Raw genomic sequence first — 27,212 nt, 5'->3', positions numbered from 1 at the left:
AGGGTTTTTCCCTTTCCTTATCAGCAGCCACTATAGTAAAATAGAAAGTAATTGCTGACGCTTATGTTGCTCACATAGAACATTTACTTACATGATCTAAAATAAGATATTAAAATAGATGAGCAAATTGATATCTGGCCTGTGAGGCCGTCGTTGCTTCTTTTATTTCTTTGGGGATACGAGTGCAATTTGTCAGTATGTTAAAACAGAGATTTTTTTTTTTAATAGCAAGGCCCAAGTTTCTTCTGTCCAGATGTAACCAATGTCAGGAGTTCACACGCTATACAATTAATGACACCAGCCTTGCTGCACTGACATCTATGCCTGACCAGTTTGTATCTTGTCTCTGGGTCATCTGAGGAAGTATAAATAGTATTGTGGACTATGAACAGGCCAAGTCTAGCAGGTACCATTTACATGGACTAGAGTATAAATAGTATCCTCTGAAGCTGTACAATGTGGTGTTCTTTTTTTTTTTTTTTGCGGTACACGGGCCTCTCACTGTTGTGGCCTCTCCAATTGCTCCAGACGCACAGGGTCAGCGGCCATGGCTCATGGGCCCAGACGCTCCGCGGCACGTGGGATTCTCCTGGACCAGGGCACAAACCCGTGTCGCCTGCATCGGCAGGCGGACTCTCAACCACTGCGCCACCAGGGAAGCCCTGTGGTGCTCTTAAATTGAATTATCTCTCATCTTCTTCCAGTCTCAGAAACAAAGATACTGATTTTTATATCATTTGAAGAACTATTTGCTAGTTCAACATAACTAGTAAAGTATAAAGATTTGACACCTAATGTTACCTCATGGTAACAGTAATTTGGTGGATTCAGAAGAGTAGTAGACATTTAGAATGATACTTTGGAGAGGAGAATGGAAGCACCAAATAGGGATTATTAGTAGGACCAGTTCTGAGAGGAATTAACAGTAATTGGCACAGTATTGGATGACAAACACCAGCCCATTTGGAAACAGGATCTTCATCACTTTTTAATAGGGTTGTGCCATTCTTCTTAATCTACTGATGGGTATAAGTGTGATCCTTAAACTATTCCTGCAACTTTTCAAAAATCTGATGCTGCAAATTCTGTTCATAAAGAACAGTGAGGAGTACAACCAAGCTTTAAAAGCAATGTAAAATATTGTAATTGATGGGGCTTCCCTGGTGGCGCAGTGGTTGAGAATCCACCTGCCGATGCGGGGGACACAGGTTCATGCCCCAGTCCGGGAAGATCCCACATGCCGCGGAGTGGCTGGGCCCGTGAGCCATGGCCACTGAGCCTGTGCATCCGGAGCCTGTGCTCCGCAACGGGAGAGGCCACAACAGTGAGAGGCCCACGTACCGCAAAAAAAAAAAAAATAAATATATATATATATATATATATATATATATATATATATATATATATATATATATAGTAATTGAGAGGTTTTTTTAAACAGGTAATTAACCATACATTTACACCTTTTAATCTACTTTTAAGTGCAAGGGAGATTGGCAAATGACTCAGTAAAGAAAAGCGTCCTGTTTAAATTGGATAAAATGGTTGTTTACTAGTGTTTATCACTGTACTCCTAGTAGTCAACTGATCTGTTATTCCAGTTTAGTTTACTAGACAATAAATAGTACTCATAACTTTTATCAGTGTTTGTCAGGGGTCCCTCTGAAATGACTCCATACTTTGGGGAACTTTAATCTTATTGTATAGTATAGACTGTTTAGAAATTTTTTTTCTTTCCTCATATACCTATGAGATTACCTTGAGGCATTATCATCCCTGCAAACCAGATTGCACTAAACACCAGTGATATTTCAGCAATGCTTTCTTGCTCTAAGACTTCTAATCCATAGTGAGAAAACAGGAGCCATTGGTCCTCTCATATCTGATGCAGCTTTTCATTTGTAAACTAAATAACATTTGCCATTGTCACCATCAACAATTCAAACAGAAATCTTACCAATAGAGAGCCCATGATTAGAAGTAGTGGCATCAATAGCTTAATCTTTAATAATAGAGAACAACTTTGTACATGCATATCCATTTTTAAAATCTTTACTGTTGGGACTTCCCTGGCGGCACAGTGGATAAGAATCTGCCTGCCAGTTCAGGGGACACGGGTTCGAGCCCTGGTCCAGGAAGATTCTGCTTTGCTGCGGAGTAACTAAGCCCGTGTGCCACAACTACTGAGCCTGCGCTCTAGAGCCTGCGAGCCACAACTACTGAGCCCGCATGCTGCAACTACTGAAGCTTGCGCACCTAGAGCCCGTGCTCCACAAGAGAAGCCACCTCAATGAGAAGCCCGTGTACCGCAACGAGTAGCTCCTGCTCGCCGCAACTAGAGAAAGCCCGCACGCAACAATGAAGACTCAACGTAGCCAAAAATAAATAAATAAAATTAATTAATTTTTTAAAAAACAGGCTTCCCTGGTGGGATAGTGGTTAAGAATCCACCAGCCAATGCAGGAAACATGGGTTCGAGCCCTGGTCCAGGAAGATCCCACATGCCGCGGAGCACCTAAGCCCGTGTGCCACAACTACTGAGCCTGTGCTCTAGAGCCTGTGAGCCACAACTACTGAGCCTGCATGGCCACAAATACTGAAGCCCGCGCACCTAGAGCCTATGCTCCACAACAAGAGAAGCCACCACAATGAGAAGCCCATACACTGCAACAAAGAGTAGCCCCCGCTCACTGCAGCTAGAGAAAGCCCACGCACAGCAACAAAGACCCAACGCAACCAAAAATAAATAAATTCATTTAAAAAAAAAAAAACATGCCTTCAGAAGGAGCAGTTTTAAGTAAGACCTGGTCGCCTATACCCAGAAGTCTTATTTTAAGATTAATAATATTCTTGTCCATTTATTCATTAAATGCTTACTACGTGCCAACCTTTGTCCTAAGTGCTTTACATGTATTAACTGACTTAATGTTTGCAAAAACTCTATGAGATAATTACAATTTTTGCCCCCATCTTACACATGACAAATTGAGGCATAGAGAGTTTAACTTGTTTATGAGCTAGTAAATCGGAATTTACTAGTAATCGGGAATATGAACCCAAGAGTCTTGTTCATATTCTTAATCACAATGTTATACTGCCTCTGTTCTTTATGGAGTATTAATTTACTTAATTTAGTCAAATTTAGTTAGCAGTACAGGACTTAAAAGGGGAATTTAAATGTCAGTAAACTGTTACATACTGTTCAATCAAAACCTGTTTTTTTTCCATTATCACCTTTTTTCTGGAAAAAATGGTGGCAACATTGCTCAAATGGCAGCTTTGGAATTATATTTTACTTCTCTGTCATTCTTTTTGTCCCAAAGTCCTACTTTGCTTTAGGACCCTGGGTAGTTGACAGCCTCCGTGAGCTTCAATGTCTTCATTTATAAAATCAGGTCAATAACACCTAACTCATGTGATTGCAGTGAGAATACATGAGATAAAGTATATAGAGCACTTGGTGCAGTACCTGGCTCATAGTAAGTATTTGAATATCGCTTTTTGCTCAGAAACTGCATTTGCATCCCATTTGCCTCATGTATCAAGTCCAAACATTTGTCGGGCTTTCAAGACCTCCCTAGAGATGGCTGGACCCCACCCATCTTGCGTTATTTCTGGCCTTACCTGACATTTAAACATCCTTCTTTCTCTATGCCTCCTGGGATATATATCTTTCTTTTCCTCTCCTTTTCACTATCCACATCAAAACCCAGCTTTAAGTTCAGTCTTCTCCATGAAACCATCACCAGTTAATTAAACTCACATTGTTCCTTTCCTCCTTTGAGCTCCTGTTGCAGCTATAAATATTACATTGTTAATATTTCACAAATTCTTCCACATATGCTAGATTTCTCTTTCCAACTAGATTCTTAAGTTCCTTGAGAAGACAGACCATGTCTTAATAATTCTCCTTTATCTGCTTCCAAAGGATCTAGCAGAAAATTAAGAGCTCATAGTGAGTGTTCAACAAGTACTTATTGCCTGATTGAAGATAATAAGCTCCTGGGCTTCCCTGGTGGCGCAGTGGTTAAGAATCCTCCTGCCAGTGCAGGGGACACAGGTTTGAGCCCTGGTCCAGGAAGATCCCACATGCCACGGAGCAACTAAGCCTGTGTGCAACAACTACTGAGCCTGCACTCTAGAGCCCACGAGCCACAACTGCTGAGCCCGTGTGCTGCAACTACTGAAGCCCGCACGCATAGAGCCTGTGCTCTGCAACAAGAGAAGCCATCACAATGAGAAGCCCGCACCCGCAACAAAGAGTAGCCCCTGCTCACCGCAACTAGAGAAAGCCTGCGTGCAGCAGCAAAGACCCAGTGCAACCAAAATTAAATTAAATTAAATTAAATTAAATTTTAAAAAAGATAATAAGCTCCTAAAAACACCTTATAGAATTGTATAGGGCTTTATATTTGACAGGGTGCTTTTATTCATATTTATGCTTAATCCATATAATAGTCACTGAAAATAGCTAAAGCAAGAATTATCATTTTCTGAGCAGCAAAACAGAGTTTAAGTTACACTGTGACTTGCACAAGGTCTCTTGGTAAGTAACATCTTAGACTCCGTTCCCAACTCCCACCATTCAGTCCATTCTCTATAAGGCTGCCAGAACAATCTCTTTTGAAAATGGGATCGTGTCACTCCTCTCTTCAAAACCTTCCAGTGGTTTCCCTTTTTATTAAATAGAATGAAATTCTACCAGCTCTTCCCCCTGATACCCCCCCCCCCCACACACACACACACACAAATTTGATCTCCACATACTCACTGTACTCTAGTTACAGTGGCCTTCTTAACCTTGAACAGGCCTAGCTCACAAAGCTTGTTGCTAGCCCAGGTCCTCTGCACTTGAATATTCCACCCCTGGATCTTCACATGGCTGGCTCCTTCTTGCTATTGAAGTCTCAATTCAAACATCACCTCCTCAGTGAGGAAGTAACACCCATCTAAATTAACCCTCCTCCCCAGTCATACTTTATCATCTGTTTTATTTCCTTCATGGCATTTATTGTTATCTCAAATTATCTTCTTCATTTTTGTGTTAGTTATATATTATCTATCCTCACTAGAATGTAGATCCTGTGAGAGCAGGGTTTTTGTTTGTCCTATTCACATCTGTATTCTCCTTCCCTGACAGAGGTCCTGACACATGATAAGCTCTTAATAAGTATTTGTTGAATAAAGTAGCTGAACAAAAACCAGACTCAAACCGTGGGTCTTTTGAGTCCTAATCCGGTTTACTTGCCATCATTCCATTTATTCTGCCTTTCATGAAAGCACTTATACTTTTGGAACTACAATAAGAACTGATGTTCAGAATAATGACATTAACATGTGCTGTGGGATTCTCTATTATCAAAGAAAATTTTCATTGAGTTCAATAAACTAATTAAAGCAAGGATGTCATGGTATGTTATTATATTAGTACATTTAGAAAGATTTCCAAGTAAAAAGACTTTCTGCTTTTTCTTTAGTTAACCAGAAAATTAAATTAACCCAGAGCTCTTCATTTCCCCCAAAAGTCCTTGTTAATTAGGATTGTTCTATAAATCTCTATTATTAGCAGAATTTGTCATCTGTTTCATTATCCTGTTTATTAGGGCAGTCTGAGCAGGGTGTCTTTGCTCATATCCTGATATGTGTATCCAATGAAAAGAAAAAGCATTTCCTGGATTCTCTTTTTTTTCCCTATTCTGTGACACAGGCATGTTTCATGCTGTTTGCATAACAATTTCCTTGTGTCAGTTCCCAGTATAAAGTAGGAATGATATTCTTAACTTGGCTATTAAGTAAAATAATTAAATTTAGAGTCTACTTAAAATAAAAGCATTAGTGCTTTGAAACATTGTTTGTGATAACAGAAGACTGAAAACAACCTAAAAGTTCATCAATAAAGGACTACTTAAGTAAATTATAGTATATCCATACAGTGGACTATTACACAGTCATGAAAAACAATGACATTCTCTGTTTCCCAATATAAAAAGATCTCCAAATGAAAAAACATGGTCCAGAACAGCATGCATATAGTATGATACTTTTTTTGTTGTTTAAAATAAAAAGGAGAAAAATAAGAATGTTTTGCTTATATGTGCATAGAGAAATTGTGAAAGGATATACAGGGAAGCAATAGCAGTAATAACCAGATTGAAAAATAGTGGGGCTAGAAACTGAATGAATGGGAGAGATAAGAGGAGAAGGGTGGTTGTACCATATATTTCCACATATTTATATTTGGGGACTGTAGTTATGCATTACCTGTAGTAAAAGTTAAAAGGTTAAATTTTTTTAAAAAACAAGCACAACTAAAAGCAGTATGTGGTTCTGGACTGCATCCTGTACTGGATGAAAAAAATTGCTATAAAAGACATTAGGACAATTAACAAAATTGGAATATGGAGTATAGATTAGATGAAATAACAATATTAAGTCTTTAAATTTGTCAACTATACGATGGTTACCTAAATGAATATGTTTGTTCTTAGGAAATACACCAAATTAAATAAATTATTAAGGAGTAAAGGACATGATATATGCAACTTAAGCTCAAATGGCTTGAAAGAATAAATATGTATGTATATACAGGAGGACTGATAAATTATGGCAAAATGAAAAACTGGTAAATCTGGATAAACGTTATATGGGAATTCTCTGTATTTTTCTTTAAACTTTTCTGCTTGTTTAAAATTATCCCCCCAAAAAAAGGTTAATAAAAAACAAGCAGGGCTTCCCTGGTAGCTCAGTGGTTAAGAATCCGCCTGCCAATGTGGGGGATACGGGTTCAAGCCCTGTTCCAGGAAGATCCCTCATGCTGTGGAGCAACTAAGCCCGTGCGCCACAACTACTGAGCCTGTGCTCTAGAGCCTGCGAGCCACAACTCCTGAGCCCGCGTGCGTGGACCCCCTGCTCTGCAACAAGAGAAGCCACTTCAATGAGAAGCTTGTGCACCGCAACGAAGAGTAGCCCCCGCTCGCCACAACTAGAGAAAGCCCACGCACAGCAACAAAGACCCAACGCAGCCGAAAATAAAAAAAACAAAAAAAAACAAAAAAACAAGCAAACAAAAACATTAATACCCTGGAAATACCTCATTATAAGAAACCAAGGTGCAGGAGCCACTTTTCAGAATCTTAGGAGTTCTGGGGTTTTTTTTTTTTTGCGATACGCGGACTTCTCACTGTTGTGGCCTCTCCCATTGTGGAGCACAGGCTCTGGACGCGCAGGCTCAGCGACTATGGCTCATGGGCCCAGCCGCTCTGCGGCATGTGGAATCTTCCTGGACAGGGGCACGAACCCGTGTTCCCTGCATTGGCAGGCGGACTCTCAACCATTGCGCCACCAGGGAAGCCCAGGAGTTCTGGTTTTTAAACAGTCCTACTTGTCATTTTCTGGTGAAGTTTTTGCCGTCAGTTTTTTTTTTTTTCCATGGCTGGTAATGCTCATCAGAGGCAGTGGTAGAGGTGGTGACTACAGTCTACCTTGAGGCTGAAAAACACTTAGCTATCTGCTTCTCATCCTGCTCTGTATCTTCTTCAGTTATATCTTCACTACAATTTAGAGGTGACATCAGTAAGACAGTGACAACACATGGCACTTTAATTTACCTTGAACAGAATTTCCTAAGGATATTAATTATCTTCACTCTGTGTGTGTATACAGTACTAAAATATATAGTTAATTTGGTAGCAGTAAAGCTACCGGAACATTTAGTCTAATTGTTTGGCATTGAATGAGTGGATTTTTTATTATTATTTTTCAGTTAGATATTGTGGCATTTGTATGAACTAACCATCTCTACTATAAACGACTTAGCATTATAGTTGATTCTAGCCAGACTGGCCTCTTAAGAGACTGGGTAGTAAGGCTTATGTCACAGTAGAGTGAAGAGTGAATTACCTGTTTGTATAAACTGTCCAGAGACTGTTTGATTTTTATTATTTTGTACTTTAAGTACATTAAATTTCATTGTTCTGAGTGAAGGTGCCATGAGGGTCTTATCCAATAAATGACACTAAGCAAATCTGTTATCAGCTGAATTGTTAGTGTTTGTTTCCTGTCTGTTTGGGGAAGCTCATGATTTTGTGCTGTTGTAGAAGTCTGGAAAATAGGAATAATAATTATTCCCAATCCTTTTCCTTCTCACTTTATAAAGAATTTGGGAAGAGACAATGGCACTTACTTATCTTAAGCTCTTGAGTAGAAGTACTTGATCAGAACTAAGTGTCATTTTTCTATAACTAAGGCAAAAAGCTATTTTTGCTACTTGTTCCCACAGCTACTCCAGTCCCATTTCACACCTAAGAAAACAAGATCCCAGTAACAGTGATGTGAGTGTCTTGGGCCTCATTGGCTGAATAATGCCCATGCCTATAAGTGTGTCTTAAGATTTAGTTAGGTACTTTGTATGTTCATACAATAAATTGACTAGAAGGCTATGGAATGGGTCATGCTGGTGAATACCATTTACTTAGTTTGTGGGAGTTTTTTTAATAACTCTGTAAACCAGCTTAGATCATTATATTTCAAAATAAGAATGTACCAAAAATATGAGTGAACTTGAATATTATTGAACGTTGTTTAATCCCTTTTCAATGATTTGGAACACCATTCAAGATCTTGCAAATTTTCAGCGTTATTATTTTGAAAGGAGTTCTCATAATATAGCTCTCTAGATGCAGAAGATAATAGAGCCTGGACTGTGTACCAATTTATGACAGCTCTTTTTATATTCTTAATATTCTTACATACTTATTTGAATTAATAAGTACAAAAAGTGGAAAATATTTCTACTTTATGTTTCAGGAAATTGAACTTCATATGACACCTAAGGGTAAAGGATTTCAAGGATCTACACATATATCCAGAAGAAAGTGTAGTAAAGCTGCATTCATTTAGAATTTTTGCTAATTTAAACAAAAAGTCATGATTCTTAAGAACAAAATTCAGATAAACTCTTCCATTGTGAATTAGATTTTATTCATAAATAAAGATTTATCCAATCAAAAGTCAATAACTTTTTTAAACAAAGAACTCAAGGTATTATATCTAATTGCAGCTTACTTATCATTTATATGTGATTATTTTAATCTGTAATCCAGGAATTAATTCTTGCTTTTTTTTTTTTGGTATGCGGGCCTCACTGTTGCGGCCTCTCCCGCTGCGGAGCACAGGCTCCGGACGCGCAGGCTCAGCGGCCATGGCTCACGGGCCCAGCCGCTCCGCAGCATGTGGGATCTTCCCGGACCGGGGAACGAGCCCGTGTCCCTTGCATTGGCAGGCGGACTCTCAACCACTGCGCCACCAGGGAAGTCCCCAGGAATTAATTCTTATATTACCTAAAATGTTTTATAGATGTGTTATATTATTACATAATATAACCTTATTATAAATGGTAATGGTGTCATTAACTTAGCTCATTTTACTTGTTTAACGCCTGTTTGTTCTTAGTTTATAGTTGTTAATTCCCTTTATAGTATGACTTGTACTTGGAAGTAATAAAATCAGATTTCTTTATAAATATTTATGGTATAGACCTTTCCCTAAACCAGACTGTAGCCCTTTCCTTTCCTACTTATTTCTAATAAAGTCTGCTTATATCTTTTTTTTTTTTTTTTGACCTGCGTAGCAGTCTGTACTGCATACTCCCTAGAAAATTTAATCCTGGATGTTTATGCCTTAACTTCCAATTAATCAAAATCTTGTCAACTTCATGTAGGTCTGGTGTTACAAAGTGTGGAAAGGTAGTACTTAAAGAGTTTAAACAGGTACTTCTAATATGGAATCTTCTTAGCATCTACAGTCAAAAGACATCACTAAGTGAATGATTCCTCTTCTTGAATATCAATCTTTCCAGGAGGATCTTTTTTTCATTATCATCACTTTGTTTATCTCTTGTTGAAAGTATCCATTAGTAGCAGGTAGCAAAAGGCAAACAGAACATGTTTTTTGAGAGTCTTAGTTTCTTTATTAAGACCTTAAAATTTCCAAGATTTCCTTTTCTCTCCTTTTTGATCTTAGATGAGATTGAAGTTTATAGCGCTTTGGCCACATTTGTCCCCATAAAGGATGCAAATTTGTAGTTTCAGAAGTTCCAGACACCAATGAAAAGCACTATTCAGTCTTTTACAAATGTCCTCTAGGCCAAATTTCATCACAGATACAGTAGTCTCCCTTACCTGCAGGGGATATGTTCCAAAGCCCCCATTGGGTTCCTGACACTGTGGATAGTACCAGACCCTGTATATACTATGTTGTTTTTCTTCTGTACATACAAACCTATGATAAAGTTTAATTTATAAATTAGGCATAGTAAGAGATTAACAACAATGAATAATAATAAAATATAACAATTACAATAATATACTGTAATAAAAATTATGTGATGGGAATTGCCTGGCGGTCCAGTGGTTAGGACTCCACGCTTTCACCACAGGGGACCAGGTTTCCATCCCTGGTTAGGGAAATAAGAACCCGCATACCACGCGGCATGGCCAAAAAAAAAAAAAAAATTTGTGAATGTGGTCTCTCTCTCTCAAATTATCTTATTGTACTGTACTCACCGTTATGATGATGATAGGATATGATACAATGCCTGCGTGATGAAATGAGGTGAGGTGAATGACACAGATATTGTGATGTATCATTAGGCTAACACTGACCTTCTGATGATAACGTTAGAAGGAGAATCATCAAGCCATGATGATGTCAATGGTTGGATATCAGCAGCAGATGATGTCCATGGTTGGGCATCCTCAATAGCTGAAGGGTTTTTGTTTGTGTTTGTTTATTTGTTTCACTGAAACCTTTTGGAAGAACATTGTAATTGGAAGTTGTCTCTTTTTAACTCATCAGTGTTTTGCTACAGAGGTTGAATCCTTCAGTGATTATAAGGGTGACTTTAATGCTGCATTCCATCCAAGGATCTTATTCCCTAATTTTGTCCTTTAAAGTCTGTGCAATTTGAAACCCTTCAGCAAATTTTGGTAATGTCCGAGTTGCTGGTTCTGATCCACTTTCTTCTTCATCATCTTTCTCTTCCTCTGTAAATGACTCAACAAGTTCTTCCACTTTCTCATTTATTAACATTTCTCCATGGTCTTTGATGTGTTCTGCTTCTTCATCAAGCATGTTGGCAAATCCTTCTTACTGTGTGAATGATTTTCCTAACTTCTCCACTGATCCCCAGGAAGCCTTTAAAATCATTCATGACTGCAGGCCTTTACAATTTCTGGTTTTAATTCATCCACTGCAACTTTGATGAATGTTATTGTATCAGTAATAATGAATGATTTCTAGCACTGCATTGTGTCCAGATTAGAGTCTGCATCAATTGCTTATCAAATACAGGGTGGGTGTATGTGACCTGGACAAACTGAATGATGCCCTTGTAAAAGGGGTGAAGCAGTGAAGTTGTATTTGGAGATAAAATTCCAACCTCAACATTTTCACGTTTGTAACAATTCAGGATGACCAGGTACGTTATCTGTTACTAATAGGACTTCAAATTCCACCCTTTCTTCTTCCAAATATTTTTTCACTTCTGGGATGAAGCATTGGTGGAAGCATCCCATTAATGAGATAACTGTCACCCATGCTTTCTGATAATTTTTGGTTTTGTTTTTGAGAGCACATGGGTTCTTCACCCTGAACACTACGCACACTACACCTGGCTTTATCATATGCCCTGCAGTGTTGCCACATAGTACCAACGTTCATCTGTCCTTCCATGTTTTATGCCCTGGTGCCTCCTTTGCACTTTTATGAATGTAGCTTCTATTGGACATCTTCTTCCAGAAGAGCCCAGTTTCATCACCACTGAAGACTTGCTTTGGATGGTATGCTATCTCCTTAATCAACTCCTTCAGCACTGCCGGAAATGTGGCAGTAGCTTCTTCATCAGCAGACACAGCCTCTCCAATAATTTTTATATTTTTCAGTCCAGATCTTTTACTGAATCTGTAACCATCCTTTATTCGCAGTAAATGGCTTGGCTGTCACTTGTTTCAGGGGATCCCTGGCTGAAGTGTTCCTATAGGCTCAGTGTTTTCTGGCGCAGCACATTGCCGTCAATAGGAATAAATCTTCTGTTCATGTCCTCCACCCCAAAACTTAATGCCTTTTCCATCTTAGTTAAGCACTTGTCACATACTGTGGCCATAACTTTTGCAGTTTAAGGTGCGACATCAAATCTAACACAAATTTCTTTTTCCTTCTTCACAGTTTCACAGATAGAAGCTTCGTTCTTAACTGTAGATCTGTCTTAGCAACCTCAACATATAATATTTTTTTCTTTCCTCATTAAGTCAGAAACTCACCTTTTCACTTAAAGGAAGCACTTTATGGCCTCTCTTTGGCATATCCAAATCTCCAGCATCACTACTCTTGTGCTTTGGGACCATTAGTAAGTAAAATAAAGGTTACTTGAACACAAGCATTGCAGTACAGTGACAGTCAATCTGATAACCGAGGCGGCTACTTGAGTGACTTACAGGCGGCATACGTAGGGATGATTCACATCCAGGGCAGGATGGATTGGGACGGTATTCAGAATGGTGTGGAACTTAAAATTTATGAATTGTTTATTTCTGGAATTTTCCACATAATATTTTCAGACTTTAGCTGACCGCGGGTAACTGAAACCGCAAAAAGCAAAACGGGATAACGGAGACTACTGTAATGCCATTCCACTGTCATGTGCCAAGTTTAAAGTAGTGTATTAGGTTACTCTGTAGTCAAAAGAACCAAGAACCAAGTCCAGACTGCTGTAAGAGAAGAGCTCATTGCACTGTCCATTTTGTTCTGCCCATGCACTCAGTGGTAGCTTTCCCTTTTGTTATTTGACTGATAGTTTGGAGGAAATAGTGACTCCGTTGTAAAAAGTAACCAGATTAAGTTATCCGTAATAAGCCAACTAATATCAGTAATCCTTGACATTGGCATCAAGTATTATTCAGAATAGTAGTTATATTTTTATTGTGCCATTGTGATTTTCTATAGAGAAACACTCAAGACTCATTATTTGTATTTTTTAAATTTACAGCTCTTTAACTATATCCAAGATTTCATTGCCAGGAATGTAGCCAGGCTTGATGCTTTATTAGAGATCCATGATCTAGTACTTAATACTTCCTTTAGCTCATAGTTTCTGTTCAAGTATTTTTACTGTCCAAAAAGGTACTGCTACCATTTACAGTTGTTCCTGAAAAATGTGAACTACCTAAGTGTAACTCTTAACAAAACACATACAACATCTGTATGCTGAAAATACCAAAAAGCATTGCTTACAGATGGCTTTTCACCTTGGTTCCCAAGTGCTCATGTACAGAATATGGGCTTCATGTTCTGTCTCTCTCTTTGGCTGATGTAGGAGCTTCAAGCTTTCCTGGGTGAGTTTGTATATTGAGTGTTTACAAAGAGAAGTCAGTCTGCCTTTCTTTGGCTCTAATTGCAGAAAGTGAAGTCACCGCTTTTGCTGTCTTGGATCAAGACCAGAAAGAAATTGTTGATACCAATGGAGCTGGAGATGCATTTGTTGGAGGTAGGGACTCATTTATTTCATACTTACTTACAAGTTAAACATTTCCTTTAACCCTGTCTCTGCCACATAGCCAAGATTTATGAATATAGTAACTTTTAATTTCTGCTTTTAAATAATTAATTCCTGATGTTTTTTCCATATGCTACTATCATTGTGTTATGAGGGTATATTACTACAGGAAAATATGTATTTTGGGCTTAAAGATAATTTACTGTTACGCTATATCCCAGTCATTTTCACAAGATTAATTGTGTCTGTCAGAATATTGCATAAACAAGCTGCATCAAGACAGTACATAGTATATTCATAGCCCTTCAGGCTTAAATGTTAACAAATTGTTGTTCTTTAAAACACATTGTGAATATTAATAGTACGCTAATAGCTAAGGATGATGTCTTTGGATTATATCCTTTAGTTAAAACATCTGTTTCTAACACAATAGTTGGATGTTTATTGTACCAGGAAGGGTTAAATTTTTGTCTCATTAAGGTTCAATAAGAACTGGCACAGTTTATAAAAACTAAATCATTCTTGGAGTGAGTAGTCAAAAATAAGATCAAGACAATTGGAAGAGTTTTGGCTTGATAACTTAGATTGATCTAAAATCGGATTCAAAAGTTCTTTTCATATGTCTGAACTCCTTCTAGCCAAGTGTAGTTAAGCTAGGTTAAGATCTCTAGAAAGCTTTAGACTCCTGAGTGATAGCCCAGAAGAGTCCCTCCTGACCTTTATTTCTCATAACATCAAGTGAGACAAGGAAAAAAAGGCGAATGGAGCTGACCCTTGTCTTCCTTTCCTTGGAAGATAAGTTGAATTATGGGAAACTTATTTAAGATTGTATAATGGTTTGAACTTAATGTTACTTAAAATATTTATATTCTTTTAATGTTCACTAGCATAAATTTTTCATGTTTCCTTCTTTGAAACTTTTCATGCCTAGTCTTAAATGAGCTGTTTACCATTAGACTGGTAGCATGCCCCATGCCATCTTTTTTTGGAAAGAGTACATACAACAAATAATGTTCTACTTTACTGTCACGCACATATCTTATATTCCTTTGCTCTGAAAGGCTTCATCACTGATTATTTTGCAGCTGTTTTTCCTATTCCATACCGCTTCAGAGCTGTAAACCCATGTAGCCTAAAAATACCTTATCCAGAATTGGGCCAAATTCTGTAATACATTAAGGAGACACTATTGATTTCCTGTTTAGAAATTGGTTAAACTAGGAATCTAGTACAGAAACTTTTAAATTTATAACTTGTGTGTGTGTTATTTAAGCACTTTAAAGTACTTAAAACAGTAAGTATTCTCTTTCTTTGCTATTTAGTTGGGTACATCCTGAGGCTGTCGTAGATACGATGGTGACCTAATTAGGCACTGCTCCTGGGCCTGAGGCCTGGGGCTTCCTGGCCTTGCAACAACAGATTCCTTTATAGACCCCTAACTACCTATAATGCTGCCACTACGAGGTAGGAATATATAGACTTTTTGAGGAAGAGGGAAGTCATTCTTAGGATACTAAAATAGGAACAGCTAGCTAGCCATTTGTATTTCAGTTAGAGTGATAAATGAACTATATCATCAAAGCCCTTGGGCTCTTTGTTACAGGATTTTCGGCCTCTTTCTTATCTCACTCTGGTTACCCAGACTCATTTATATACTTATTCTTGGGGTACAGTGAGGTAAGTAAAAAGGAAAGAGTGTGGAACAGCGATTTGTGAACCTTTTTTCCTAAAGGGCCAGACAGTGAATACGTTAGGCTTTGCAAGCCGTATACCGCATATTCTTTTTGTTTTCTTGCTTGCTTTTTGTTTTGTCTTTGGTTTTTTGCAGTACTCTAAAAATGTAAAAACCTTTCTTCGCTCTCCAGCTGTACAGAAACAGAGCATGGGCTGGATTTGGCTCTCAGGCTATGGTTTGCCAACCCCTTTTGTAATATGTTGGCAGCCTCCTCACTTTATTCACTTTCATCATACCCTGGATTTCACTACGCACTGTTGAAATCAGTATAGAGAAAGTGGAAGTCAAGCTGAAACTAGGCAGAACTTTACTGGTAAAACCTCAATTAAGTAGCCATTTTTCTCATTTTAACCCTACTGTCATCAGTTCCCAGGATATTCAGATCCTGAAAGACTGAGTCATGCAATGAGATGAATACTCTAATGTCATTTTAACAAGGAATACTTATGCTGGCGTGTTCAGCACATTCTGTCTATGTACATCAAGCTATATAGTAATAGCATAGATAACATTTATGCAGCACCTACTAGCCAATTGATATCTTAGACACTTTACGTATATTAACTCGTTTAATGTTCATAAAAGCTCCTTGAAGTAGGTTATTTTTAACCCCATTTTACTGATGAGAAAACTGAGACACAGAGGGGTTAGATAACTTTCCCAAATTCTCGTAGCTAGAAAGTAGCAGAGCCAGGATTCAGACCCAGGCAGTCTGAACTGTACTGCTTCTCTAAACTTTTAGGGAAATCTCATCATTAGGACTCAGAACCACAGACCCGCCTTTCTAACAAAAGCTGGTTTTGCCAGAGAGAATGTTCCTATTGACTGAATAGATGACTTCATTTATTGAACAGGAGGTTTTGTTACACAATAGGATTCTTAGGACTCTGGGGTAAGATTGTTGCAGAAAAGAAAGTGAAAGGGAAGAGAATCGAAGGACTTAATCCCAGGTGAGTTTGAACTAGGAGCTTTCTGCTAAGCAGTAGAATTGATTGCACTACAGAGATACAGAAAGCCAGATCATAAACTCGCCTGGTCAGCATGGAATCCGAATACAGGGAGTTATATGAATCAACTGTTTAATAGCACCAGGCTGATACATCCATCTTACAATAGAGATGTTCTGGTTAGTTGGAAATACTCAAAAATCCATTGGCTAAAATCCCCTACTCCCATCTCTACACCAGGGGAAGGCTTTCTAGTAGGATTGGAAATACTCTATCTTTTGAAGTATACTCCTCTACCTTGATCATGAATGGAGAGGCAATGATGGCAACTTTTGCATTTACTATGTAGTTTCTTTTTCTTTGCTTGATTGCCTGATTAACGTGCCTCCTTTCTGATTGACACATTTTATCTTTAGATGGTTAATATATTCCTCCTATTACTTTCAAGTTTTGCTGGCTTACAAGCACTTCTTTCTTTTGTGACTTTGCATAACTATATTCCAGTCCCAATTTCAAGTTCTTAGATAAACCATGACTTCACCTACCGTGTGCTGATATTACATATCCCAATACCAGAGTGCCATGCGTTCTCATTAGCCACATAAGAGATACATGACTACGTCATAGATTTTCATGTATAATTTTAAAATGAGTAACCCAAAGGAACATAAATTAAATTCATAGTTCCGTCTCAAGAGTTTGGTAACAGTGACAAATCCCTCTAGCCTCCACAAGCATACCTCCTTGTTCTATTTGGAGATCTTAAACACTTTCTAATGTCTGCCCTTTACTTGTCACTAGCCAGCCCTGATGGAACTACCCTTTTTCACATTCTCCCTCAAAAGCCAAAGCGCCACGATTGTACCCTTGGAAATGGAGACGATTCTATAATCTCTAAGTATGATTTCCTAATTTCCCAGGTCAGTTGAAAATTTCTTCCTGTTGTCCTGCTGTGCTTTGTCACAGCAGGTCTGCCTTTTCATTTGGAACCCTCTTTGTCACTGCCATAGTAACAAATGGAAACATTGAGAACATTTTGTGACAGGCACTGTCATTGTTCCCTGTGAAATCTCTTCCCCTGTGTCTTCCCAGTAAATGAAACTGAGAAGAAAAATCATAACAAATAACATGAAAGGGGACCTAATCAATATGTTCCCAGTGGGCTGTCAATACCAGCCTGTGTTAATCTAATATGATTTAGTTGTATGTTTTATGGCAGCTATAGGAATATGAACTAGACCTACAAATCATCTTTAGACTAAAAGTGAGTACACCTTTGACAGATTATACCCAGGCACGTACATCTAACTCTCAGAAAAAAGACTAGAGACCTTACCCAAGGACCAACATTCTTAGGTTTAAAAAAGCTTCATTAAATGTTAAGAGCCATATATAGCTTAGAATAGTTTATTTGAATGATAGTAAAGTAACTGTGCTGCCTTTAATACTTTTATTTTCAAATTTCTCATGACAGCTTTATCAGGGAAAATGTATTATCCTAAACGATATTACCTACAATATGAAAATGACTTTTAAAGCCACTTAGCAATCACAGTATAAATAATTATCCTATTTCCCATCTAATAAAAAGGAGCATTAATTTCACTTTCTAATTCATGTTCAGAAAAGACTTTTTGTTTAAAAAAAAAGATTTAAGTTACCAGAGCAAGGATATTACTTCCTTTTCAAGTAGCACCTGTCTATACTTCACAGAACCATAGGGAATCTCTAAGTTATGTTTACATTTTCTATTCTCACCTTGCTTTTTATTCCCAAACATTTGTAACTTACTCTCCCGTTCTTCTTAACTGCTGCTTCATTGTACTGTACAAAGAAGTGGTGTAGAATTCTTCTGATTTTTTTTCTGCACCACCCCCTTCCTTTGCTGTCAACTCAGAGGACTAGAAAATAACTTGGTGAGTGTTGAATATATCATTTCTCACACTTCTTCACCCAAAAACGAAACCTTCATATGACCCACTGTGTGCAGAAGATTTACTTGTGGATGGTAACCAAGATGATTGCTGCACACTCCTACCCCATCCCACAGCAACAGCGATCCCTTTCCCTGTCTTTTACCTCTAGCAGGACATCTTTGGTGTTTGATTTCTTAAGCAGTTTCCCTTAAAACCATCAAATGAGGTATGGGATTGACTTGGTCATTAAGAATTTGAAATACACCACAGACAGCAGCTCAAGTTCACACAGGGGGGAAAGGGAAGAGAGATTCACACCTTGCACAGTCTTAGGCTGCTTCATGACACGCTACTCTGATGTTTCACATCCAGAGATTTTGATAAGTTGATGTTGGACCAGGACCAAATTTCAGGAGTCTTGCCTAAGATTATTTAAGCCTTTGTGGGTCTAAAGAGGTAAAGATGATCCTCGAGCCATGACAGAAATGAGAAATAACTTTCATTAACACGGGATACAGGATGATTTTAGGATAAAGTCTGGAATTTTTCCCAAATAGTAATGTTCCCTCAAAGATCTTGTATCCTGGATGGCCTCCATCTAGAAGCAATTGTAAATAGATAATGGAATTCAAAGGACTTTGTATTCTGGAGATTTGGAGAATCCAGAGACAGTCTGAGCCATGGAGGCTATCAGACCCTGAAACTTAAATATGAACCTTACATCTCCTATATTTGATGATTATTAAGAAATGCTTATTCTAAGAAAACAATGTTGATATTTATAAGATTTCATTTAGTAGCAGAGGGCCAGAAGAAATGTCACAAGCAAAATATCTGAAGTTAATTTTGTTAGAATTGTGATATGACAAAATATATGTATATCAGTTTCCTGGCCTATGATATTTGTGAGTCAAATGGAACTCACCTGAATCCAATAGCAGTCCAAGCTGCTCTTACATGGATTTGGTCAATTTTACCTACCTTATCTGTCAGATTCATCCAATCTGTATCAGTTAGGTTTTGCTGCATAACACACCACCCTCAAAACTTAGTGACCTAAAACAACAACCATTTATTTAACTCCACAAATCTGTGAATTGGCAGCTGTGCCTAGGCTCAACTGGACAGTTCCTGTGGTCTCAGAGGTTCAAGAGATTAAGTGATTTGCCCAAGGTCACAGTGAAAACCAGGATTCAAACTCAAAGTTTGACCCCCAAGGTCTTACCTCTGATCATTTTGTTATACTCCATTCCATTAGAATCCTCTTGTCTTCCCCTCCAAGTGAGGAAAAATAGCCTAAGTGCTTTTTCTAAACACTAGTCTGTAGACTGGGGCCAATCTATGACTTAGCAGAGATTTCATCAGTCAGTAGCAAAAAGAAAAAAAGGTAGGAGCAATATAGTAAGTTTTCGTAAAGCTGAGTGTATTCAATTTAAAATCTTGTCTCATAGATGTTTGAATTTGTTACAATGTGCCTTTATTGGTTTTGTAATTAATATAATCAAAATAAATGAAATCACATGTCGGTAGTACTGATGCATAGCCTGGCCAACCTTGTGACCTAGCAGAAGTCTTAACCAATGGTGCATAAGTTATTACAAACAACTTCCCAAACTGTATGAAAATTTGTACGAAGTGTAACCTCTGATGTTATATGGCTATTTACTATAAACAGGGGTCTGAATAAAACAAACAAAAATTATCAATGCGATTACTAAATTTACAGCTATTCTCACTTCAGATATGAGTTCTCAAACCTGGGGTATGAGCACAAGATCTTAATTTATTTTTCATTTAATTATCCAGTTTACATTGACATTTTATAAAATTAAGATATGTATGTTTTATTTCTATCCCATGAAATAAACGGAAAATTAAAACCAGTTTCTGTCATCAAGTGCTCTTTGAATTTTAGAACCACCCTGCTGTGAGAAATTGTCAGTTGATCAAATACAGGTTTTTGAATTGAGTTAAATAGTAACAAAATTAGTTATCTTGCTTATGAATTAGGGCATAAATAAGCTTACTGTCATCTCCTTATTCTAACACTCTAGCAGCTATGACTTTGTCCTGGTAAGTCTTTTTGTTTTTAATTATATTGCTTAAAATGTTAATGCTGAAAGGGAGTATTTTTTAAAATCACGTTTCTGGTTTTCAGGTTTTCAAACTTTCAATAGTGAAACTATGTTCAAATGAGGTTTTATCTGAATCAGAATGAAATGAGATTAAACAAATCCCCATTTGACCCTATCCACATTTTATCTGGTTGCTCATAAAAAGCAGCTCTCTTGAATGAATTGATGTTAGGTATGAAAACCTAAGATGGTCTATTAAAAAGCCCCCATTTGATGGATGAGGAAAGGGAGTTAATTGTAAATATGCAATACTAGAAGACAGATCTCCTGGCTCATTAATTCATGATCCAGTGATTACATGTGTTCATAACCCAAATGAAAATTGTCAGTTAAGTAGTCTGTTATATAGGCCTTTTGGAAATACATAGGTCAAGAGTTGATACCCCAAATGGATAGAAGCCTTTGATGTAGTTTTTTTGGTATGTGGGTATCCAAGATGTTTAACTTTAACAATAAACAGAAGCATATGCTAAACTTTTATTTTGGGAACCACATCAAGAGATCACACATTAGGTTTAAAATTCAGATTCTAATATTTTTGTTCCATAAGGAGGAATAATCTTTTTTTTTTTTTTTTTTTTTCCTGCGGTACACGGGCCTCTCACCGTTGTGGCCTTTCCCGTTGCGGAGCACAGGCTCCGGACGCACAGGCTCAGCGGCCATGGCTCACGGGCCCAGCCGCTCCGCGGGGGCACGAACCCGTGTCCCCCGCATTGGCAGGTGGACTCTCAACCACTGCGCCACCAGAGAAGCCCCTAGGAATGATCTTTAAAGCAGTATTTTGAAAGGGGTTGGGGTGCAAGGGCACCTTATCCATACAAGTAAAACATACTGCTTAGTACTCTTCAGGAGCTTCTTTCCTGAATTAGGGGCACAGAAAGGTTTTTTTGGTTTGGGATTTTTTTTTTTTTAATTCAAATGCAATATCCCACGCCACATTAATACAATTTGACAAGTTTCCATTTTCATACACCAGAAAGAGCAGATAAGTTATCCTCATTGTTATAGCACTGACCACCATACTGCTCAGTTGCTCACTTTGTGTGGGAGGATGTATTGTGCTTAGCTGTCGTGAAGGAACCTTTGCTCTGAATTGACTTCCTGTGCATGTCAGTCACTACACCATCTGACACCACTTAGGCTTTGGTTTTCATTATGCAAATACCTGCTAGGTCAGACCTTACCCTGATGGGCACAGTAGCTTTTTAAGTTATTTCAAAATTTAATGTTTGTTGATTTCCTTTTTCCAGAAAAATCTGTGTTTTCTAACATATGAGTCATAAGTTGTTACTTAAGTTTATGACTAGTTGGTAGTCAATATGAAGTCAAAACAAAATAAAATTTTACTAACTAAACTACATAAAAAATGAAAGGAAAAAAGGTTTACATCTGAGCCTTTTTCAGCAGGGGGAAACCATTACTTTGTCACATCTGGGTAGTCTAAGCCAGCCAAACTGAAGTGGGAATTTCCTGCCATATGTTAGTTCTTTGAGCAACCTGTAAACATCTAAAAGAGGGTATGTGAGTTCTTGTTTGGTAGAGCTGTAGCCACTGTGGAGGCTTGCTCCTAATAGGTAGCAGACATTTTTATGTACTACCACTCATCAGGAGGTTAAGTAGCCTGACTATAGCTACTAACACTGTTTGCTCTTGTTAAATGCATTAATTTGGAAGCCTAATTTGGAAGGTACAACATCAGGTCTCACCAGTATTATAGCAAGAGTGAACACTGTGTTGAAATGACCTCCCAAATGTGGATGACAGAAATTTTGTTTCATTAATAAAAAGAAGGTAAGACTAAGCCACCAAGGGTATTCCAGATAACTTGAATAAGGTCATTTTATAAAGTCAGTGAAGACCAAAATAAGCCTCTTTATATAGAGGAAAATAAAGAATCTGAAATGGTAGGAGAAATACCAAGTATTTACATCAGCTTCCTGTTCCAGATGCACATGGGCATTAAGAAGCAAAAATTTCATTCAGAAGAGTTATACACAAAAAGTAGAAATGCTTTATCCAGTTGAAATAAGAGACATTTTTAAGGGGGAAAAAAAGACTTTCCACATAATCTCACTGTTTTTGTCATCCTCTGTAAGGGAAAATATTGACATTTACCAGACTGTTTGCTCCAGCTTTCTGATCTCCTGCAGTTTATTTTTATAACAGCCTTATCGATGGGCCTCTTACCCAGCTCTCTAGGTTTAACTGAGTTGAGTCGATTTGTTACCACAGCTTCAAGTAGCTGTTACAGAACAAGCAAGACATCCTAATAAAGCTGTAAACGTGTTTACTCAAACAGAGTATTGATTTTACTTGGAGAGGGAGAAGCTGGTGCTTAGCACAGTGTCAGGGTGGATGAATTTCACTGCGGTTTTTCATTGTCGTCTGTCATGGTTGTGAAACACTAAGTAAAGCCATCAGAGGATAATTAGAAGTACCAGAAATTTAGCCCCTAAAATCAGTTAACCATTTGGGAGTTTCATAGCTTAATTAGCTTTTATTAAAAATTTCCTCTAGTAATAATGGTCAAGCACTTTTAATGGCACTTTCAGGTAGAGCAAGATTTCAAGGTTGTAACTTGTTAAACATATGAATTTAATGACTAAAGGTTTTTCAGACTTTTTTTCATTCTAGTAATTAGGCTAACACTAGAACACAATGTAAAGAGACAGTGATCTATACTCATATCAGCAGAAGTACACGGTTTTTCTGAAAACTCAATTTTAAGGAAGTGATAAAGCAATTATAAAATATTTAAAACACATCCTATAAAGGAAAAAGTACCCAGTTAGCATCTTTATTAAACATTTAGGTTTAAATGTTTAACCTAAATGACCTAGACACATAAAACTGTCAATGCCACCCCTGTTTTCTTAATACCTTCCTTCATTAAAGAAGAATCTAAAATATTCTAGCCCGCTGTAAGTTAGTCATCATCTTAAAGGTAAAAGTTGATTGCACAACTGTGGAAAAGACACAGGTCAGATTGAGAAGTTGCTTACCTTCTAGAGAAACTGTATTAGGTATTAAATTTGATGAAAGGTATTCATATAAACACTCTACCTGCTGTCTTGCAAATGACTAGAAAAACACCACAGTTGAAATACGTCACCTAGGATGATGAACACAAAACTGAAAATTTAATAAAAATAACTTTTACTGTTATATTTAAAATTAGTCTTCTTCCCATATCTACAATCATTTATTCAGTGCCTTACAGTAAACTCATGCTTTCTTGCACTACTGCCCCAGCTTGCCTAAATAACTCATAAAAATGATGATGTCTGAGGGATGAACAATTCAAAAGCCTAGGAGTAACAGACTGTCAGAAAGAACAGTGAAAAGTGATGGGGAGTTTTCTTTGCCTTTGAAATGCTATATAGCTATAAGCCAAATTCTACCCTGAGTTAAGCCTTTAAGCCTTGGAGTAGCAGGTTGTAAAATTTTGTTACCTAAGTGGACACAACCAGAGCTCCTTCTTTTAATTTTTCAGAAGGTAGAGGAAGAAATTGGTTTTTCACAGTGTATTTCGATCTCTATTCTATATTGAAGTATTCAAAGAGAAAGGAAAAAGAAACGATATAGATTTATGATTATAATGTATCATTCTGTTTTATATATGTGCATTTCAAAATCCCCAGAATACAGTACTTAATTTTGTTCTATTCAGTTTTCTTAAGAATGACAACTATGTGAGGGAGCTCACTGTCATGGAAGCAGGGGCAGGGGTGCAGGATCTAGTAGGGCAGCCATACTTTGGCTTTAAGGCACTATTTCATCTGATTCCTTTGGTCAAAGGAACAGAAACCCATTTCATCTGGCTCAGAATAAGGAATTTTTTTTAAGGAAGCACGTAAGCATTAAAGGAGACATTATAACACAGTGGTTAAGACAATGGGTCAAAAGACATGGATTTGAGTCTTTGTTCTGGCATTGTGTGACTATGGACAAGTTATTTGACATCTCTGAGCCTCAGTTTTCTCATCTATAAAAATGAGGATAAAATACCTATCTCATTTGGGTTACAGTAAAAGCTGAATGAAATAATGTTTATAAAGGAACAGTACCCGACACATAGTAAGGGTTCATATGTGTTACCTGTCATAAAAGGAATCTCAAGCAAGAACCAAAACTGGACAAGTTTTTACTGAGAGTGGAGCCAGATGATGATTCTAGATTCCATCAGTTCTAGAGACCTCAACAGCAGATATTCATGGATATTCACTCCATTGCTTACACATTAATGTCACTCAGCTGCATTGCATGTCTGCTTCTTCCTTCCTGGTCTTTCTGGTCCTTCTTTGCTTTCCATTCTGGCTCCTGAAAGAGAACAGTAGCTTAGCTCAATTCACTTTTTGTGCCATTCATAAATAGGATACTGGAAGAACATCTGGGGTCAGATGCCCTGGCCTTGGTCCAGTTAGCAGTAAGCGTTGATTTACATGCTCCAAATATATCAGCTGACCCCCTCAACAATGCTGGAGGTGAGGCAGTTTTTCTTAAAAGGGTAATGGATGGGTGGGCTCTGTACACATGTATGTTTGCATCCTTTGTCTTTTCCCTTTTTCTCATACTTAGAGTTCTGAAAATGTTCCCTACAGCATGATCCATCTATTACATAATACAGAGAACATCAAACAGCTTATATCTTAAGCTGGAAACCTAGGAATCATTCTTAATACCTTCCTTTCCTTCTGTCCAAACCTTGAGTGAGTTCTTTTGACTCAATTTTAAGGATATATCTCATATCTTATCTCAAATCCATCCACTTTTCTGCTTTTTCTTTTCTGCCACTTTAACTCAGGGCTGTTTTTTACTTTCTACAGTAGCTTCCTAACTGAGCTCCATACTTTCAGTCTTCTTTGCATTCTATTCCATTTTCCTACAGAGTAGCCAAAGTACTCACTTTAAGGAGAAAGCAAATTATTTCACTCCCCAGCTTACAACCCTTCAGTGGCTTCTAGTTGCACTTAGACTAAAAGTCTAAACTCCTATAGTGGCCTAAAAGGATCTATATGATCTGCTATCTCTGAATCTGTATTTCATGCCACTTACACCTTTGCTTGCGTGCAGTGGCTATGCTGGTCTTCTTTAAGGCCTTAGACACTTTGCACGTGGAGTTCCCTTTGCCTAATATGCTCTTCCCTACTCTACATGGCTATGTCTTTCCCATCCTCAGTCTCAACTTAGAAGTGTTCTCTAACCATCCTATCTAACATGGGTCCCTTCACTATTCTGTACTGCTACACACAGTCATTTTCCTTAATAGGACTTAACATTCTCTGGAATTATCTTATTTACTTTTTTATTATCATAATTACTAACTTATTACTTCTTTAAAAATCTCCCCCATTAAAATATAAGCTTCAAGAGAGCAGGGGCACTATGTGTCTTATTCACCAATGTATCCTCAGGACCCACCACAGTGCCTGGCATAGAGTAGATAGTAAATTTTTGTTGTATGAATGAATAAGTCAATTAACCACATGCATAGCTACAGACAAACTTACCTCCTACCATCAGATAGAAACCATTCTAGTCAGTATATCTAAGAACTTGGTTATTGAAGGATTTTGTCAGAAAGGGAGTGAGTCAGGAAGTAGCAGGTTAGGCCATACTTTCATATCAGGTTGCCTTGACTTAACATTGAACTATGCTAGAATGTATATGTGAATAATCCAGTGACAGACTGATCACAGCTACCTTTTCTTTACTGTTATTTAACATGGAGGTAGATGTGGAGAGAACACGTGTTAGGAAAGGAAGCCAGCAGCATTTAATATCTATTTCCCTTAATACCTGTAGTATGAATATGAAAACTGATTCTCAAGATCATAATCCTGAACATCAGTTCCTGCTGTTAATAGACAATACCATACAGGTCAGAGGCTCCTGGCAAGATTTCATAGAACGTGTTGAAGTTATCCAGTAGATCTCTAGATTCGATTTGCCCAGTGGAATGTCCAGTGCCTCAAATAACAGCACCCTTGTCATGTCCTATCTAGGATCTTTACTGCTGTTTCTTACTGGGAGTGGGGTGAGATGTAGCTCCTTCACAGGAAAAGCAGTGAGACTCTGGTGAAGAGCACTTGACATTAACTGAGCCTGGGACATACTTGATGTTTCATTTTCCACATAGTTTCCTAAGCTTCAAGCCACAGAATTGTTTTTAATTTTTTAAATTTCATCAGCACCCACATCAAATCACTATTTATTCCCCATCCTATCCTTATTATCTGTCACTCTAGAACAATGGTTCTCAAACTTGAGCATGCATCAGAATCACCTAGAGGACCTGTTAAAAGATAAATTGCTGGGTCCTATCCTCAGAGTTTCTGATTCGATAGGTCTAGGGTGGGGCTTAGGTCACACTAAAGCTGCTAGTGCAGGGACCACACTTTGAGAAATGCTCCTAGAATATTCCAGTACACTCCTACGTGATCTCTCTGCCACCAGTCTCTTTCCTAGTAAATTCATGCTCCACACTTCTGCCAGGATTATTTTTAAAGTATTTATGTGGCTTTTTCTCCTAAAACTATAAAATCCTCAAGGATTAACACTATGTTTTATCCATCTTTGAATCTTTTGGTGCCTAGCACAGTACCTGGTGATGGTAGGCATTTAATAAATGTTGGTTGATTGAATAAATCAAAATACTTTTGATAGCATTCTAGGTTTTTACTTTATTTTCATTTGCTTCTTATACAAGTTTGTATATGTATACAAGTGTCAGAGTGGTAGTGGCATAAGTCTAGTAAATTGAGGATTCAGATTAGTCAGCATTTTAATTTATATCTTATTCTGTCTCTTAAAGTAGGCACAGGTAATAGTAATAAAAATACAGGCTTTAAAAAAAACGTACAGGGCTTCCCTGGTGGCGCAGTGGTTGAGAATCTGCCTGCCAATGCAGGGGACATGGGTTCGAGGGCT

At 37.8% G+C, this 27,212-nt stretch overlaps 1 protein-coding gene across 1 annotated transcript in view; it reads left to right on the top strand.

Annotated features, from left to right (window-relative positions):
* Positions 1 to 27,212, top strand: part of ADK (adenosine kinase) — a 451,605-nt gene that overhangs the window by 407,518 nt on the left and 16,875 nt on the right. Inside the window, exon 9 of the mRNA XM_065893758.1 lies at positions 13,454 to 13,540. Coding sequence (XP_065749830.1) covers positions 13,454 to 13,540 — 87 coding nt within the window. The remainder of the gene's footprint in view (positions 1 to 13,453; positions 13,541 to 27,212) is intronic.

This window comes from Phocoena phocoena, chromosome 16 (assembly GCF_963924675.1).
Source record: "Phocoena phocoena chromosome 16, mPhoPho1.1, whole genome shotgun sequence".
Classification (NCBI taxonomy): Eukaryota; Metazoa; Chordata; class Mammalia; order Artiodactyla; family Phocoenidae; genus Phocoena; species Phocoena phocoena.
This window is presented reverse-complemented; position numbering and strand designations above follow the sequence as displayed.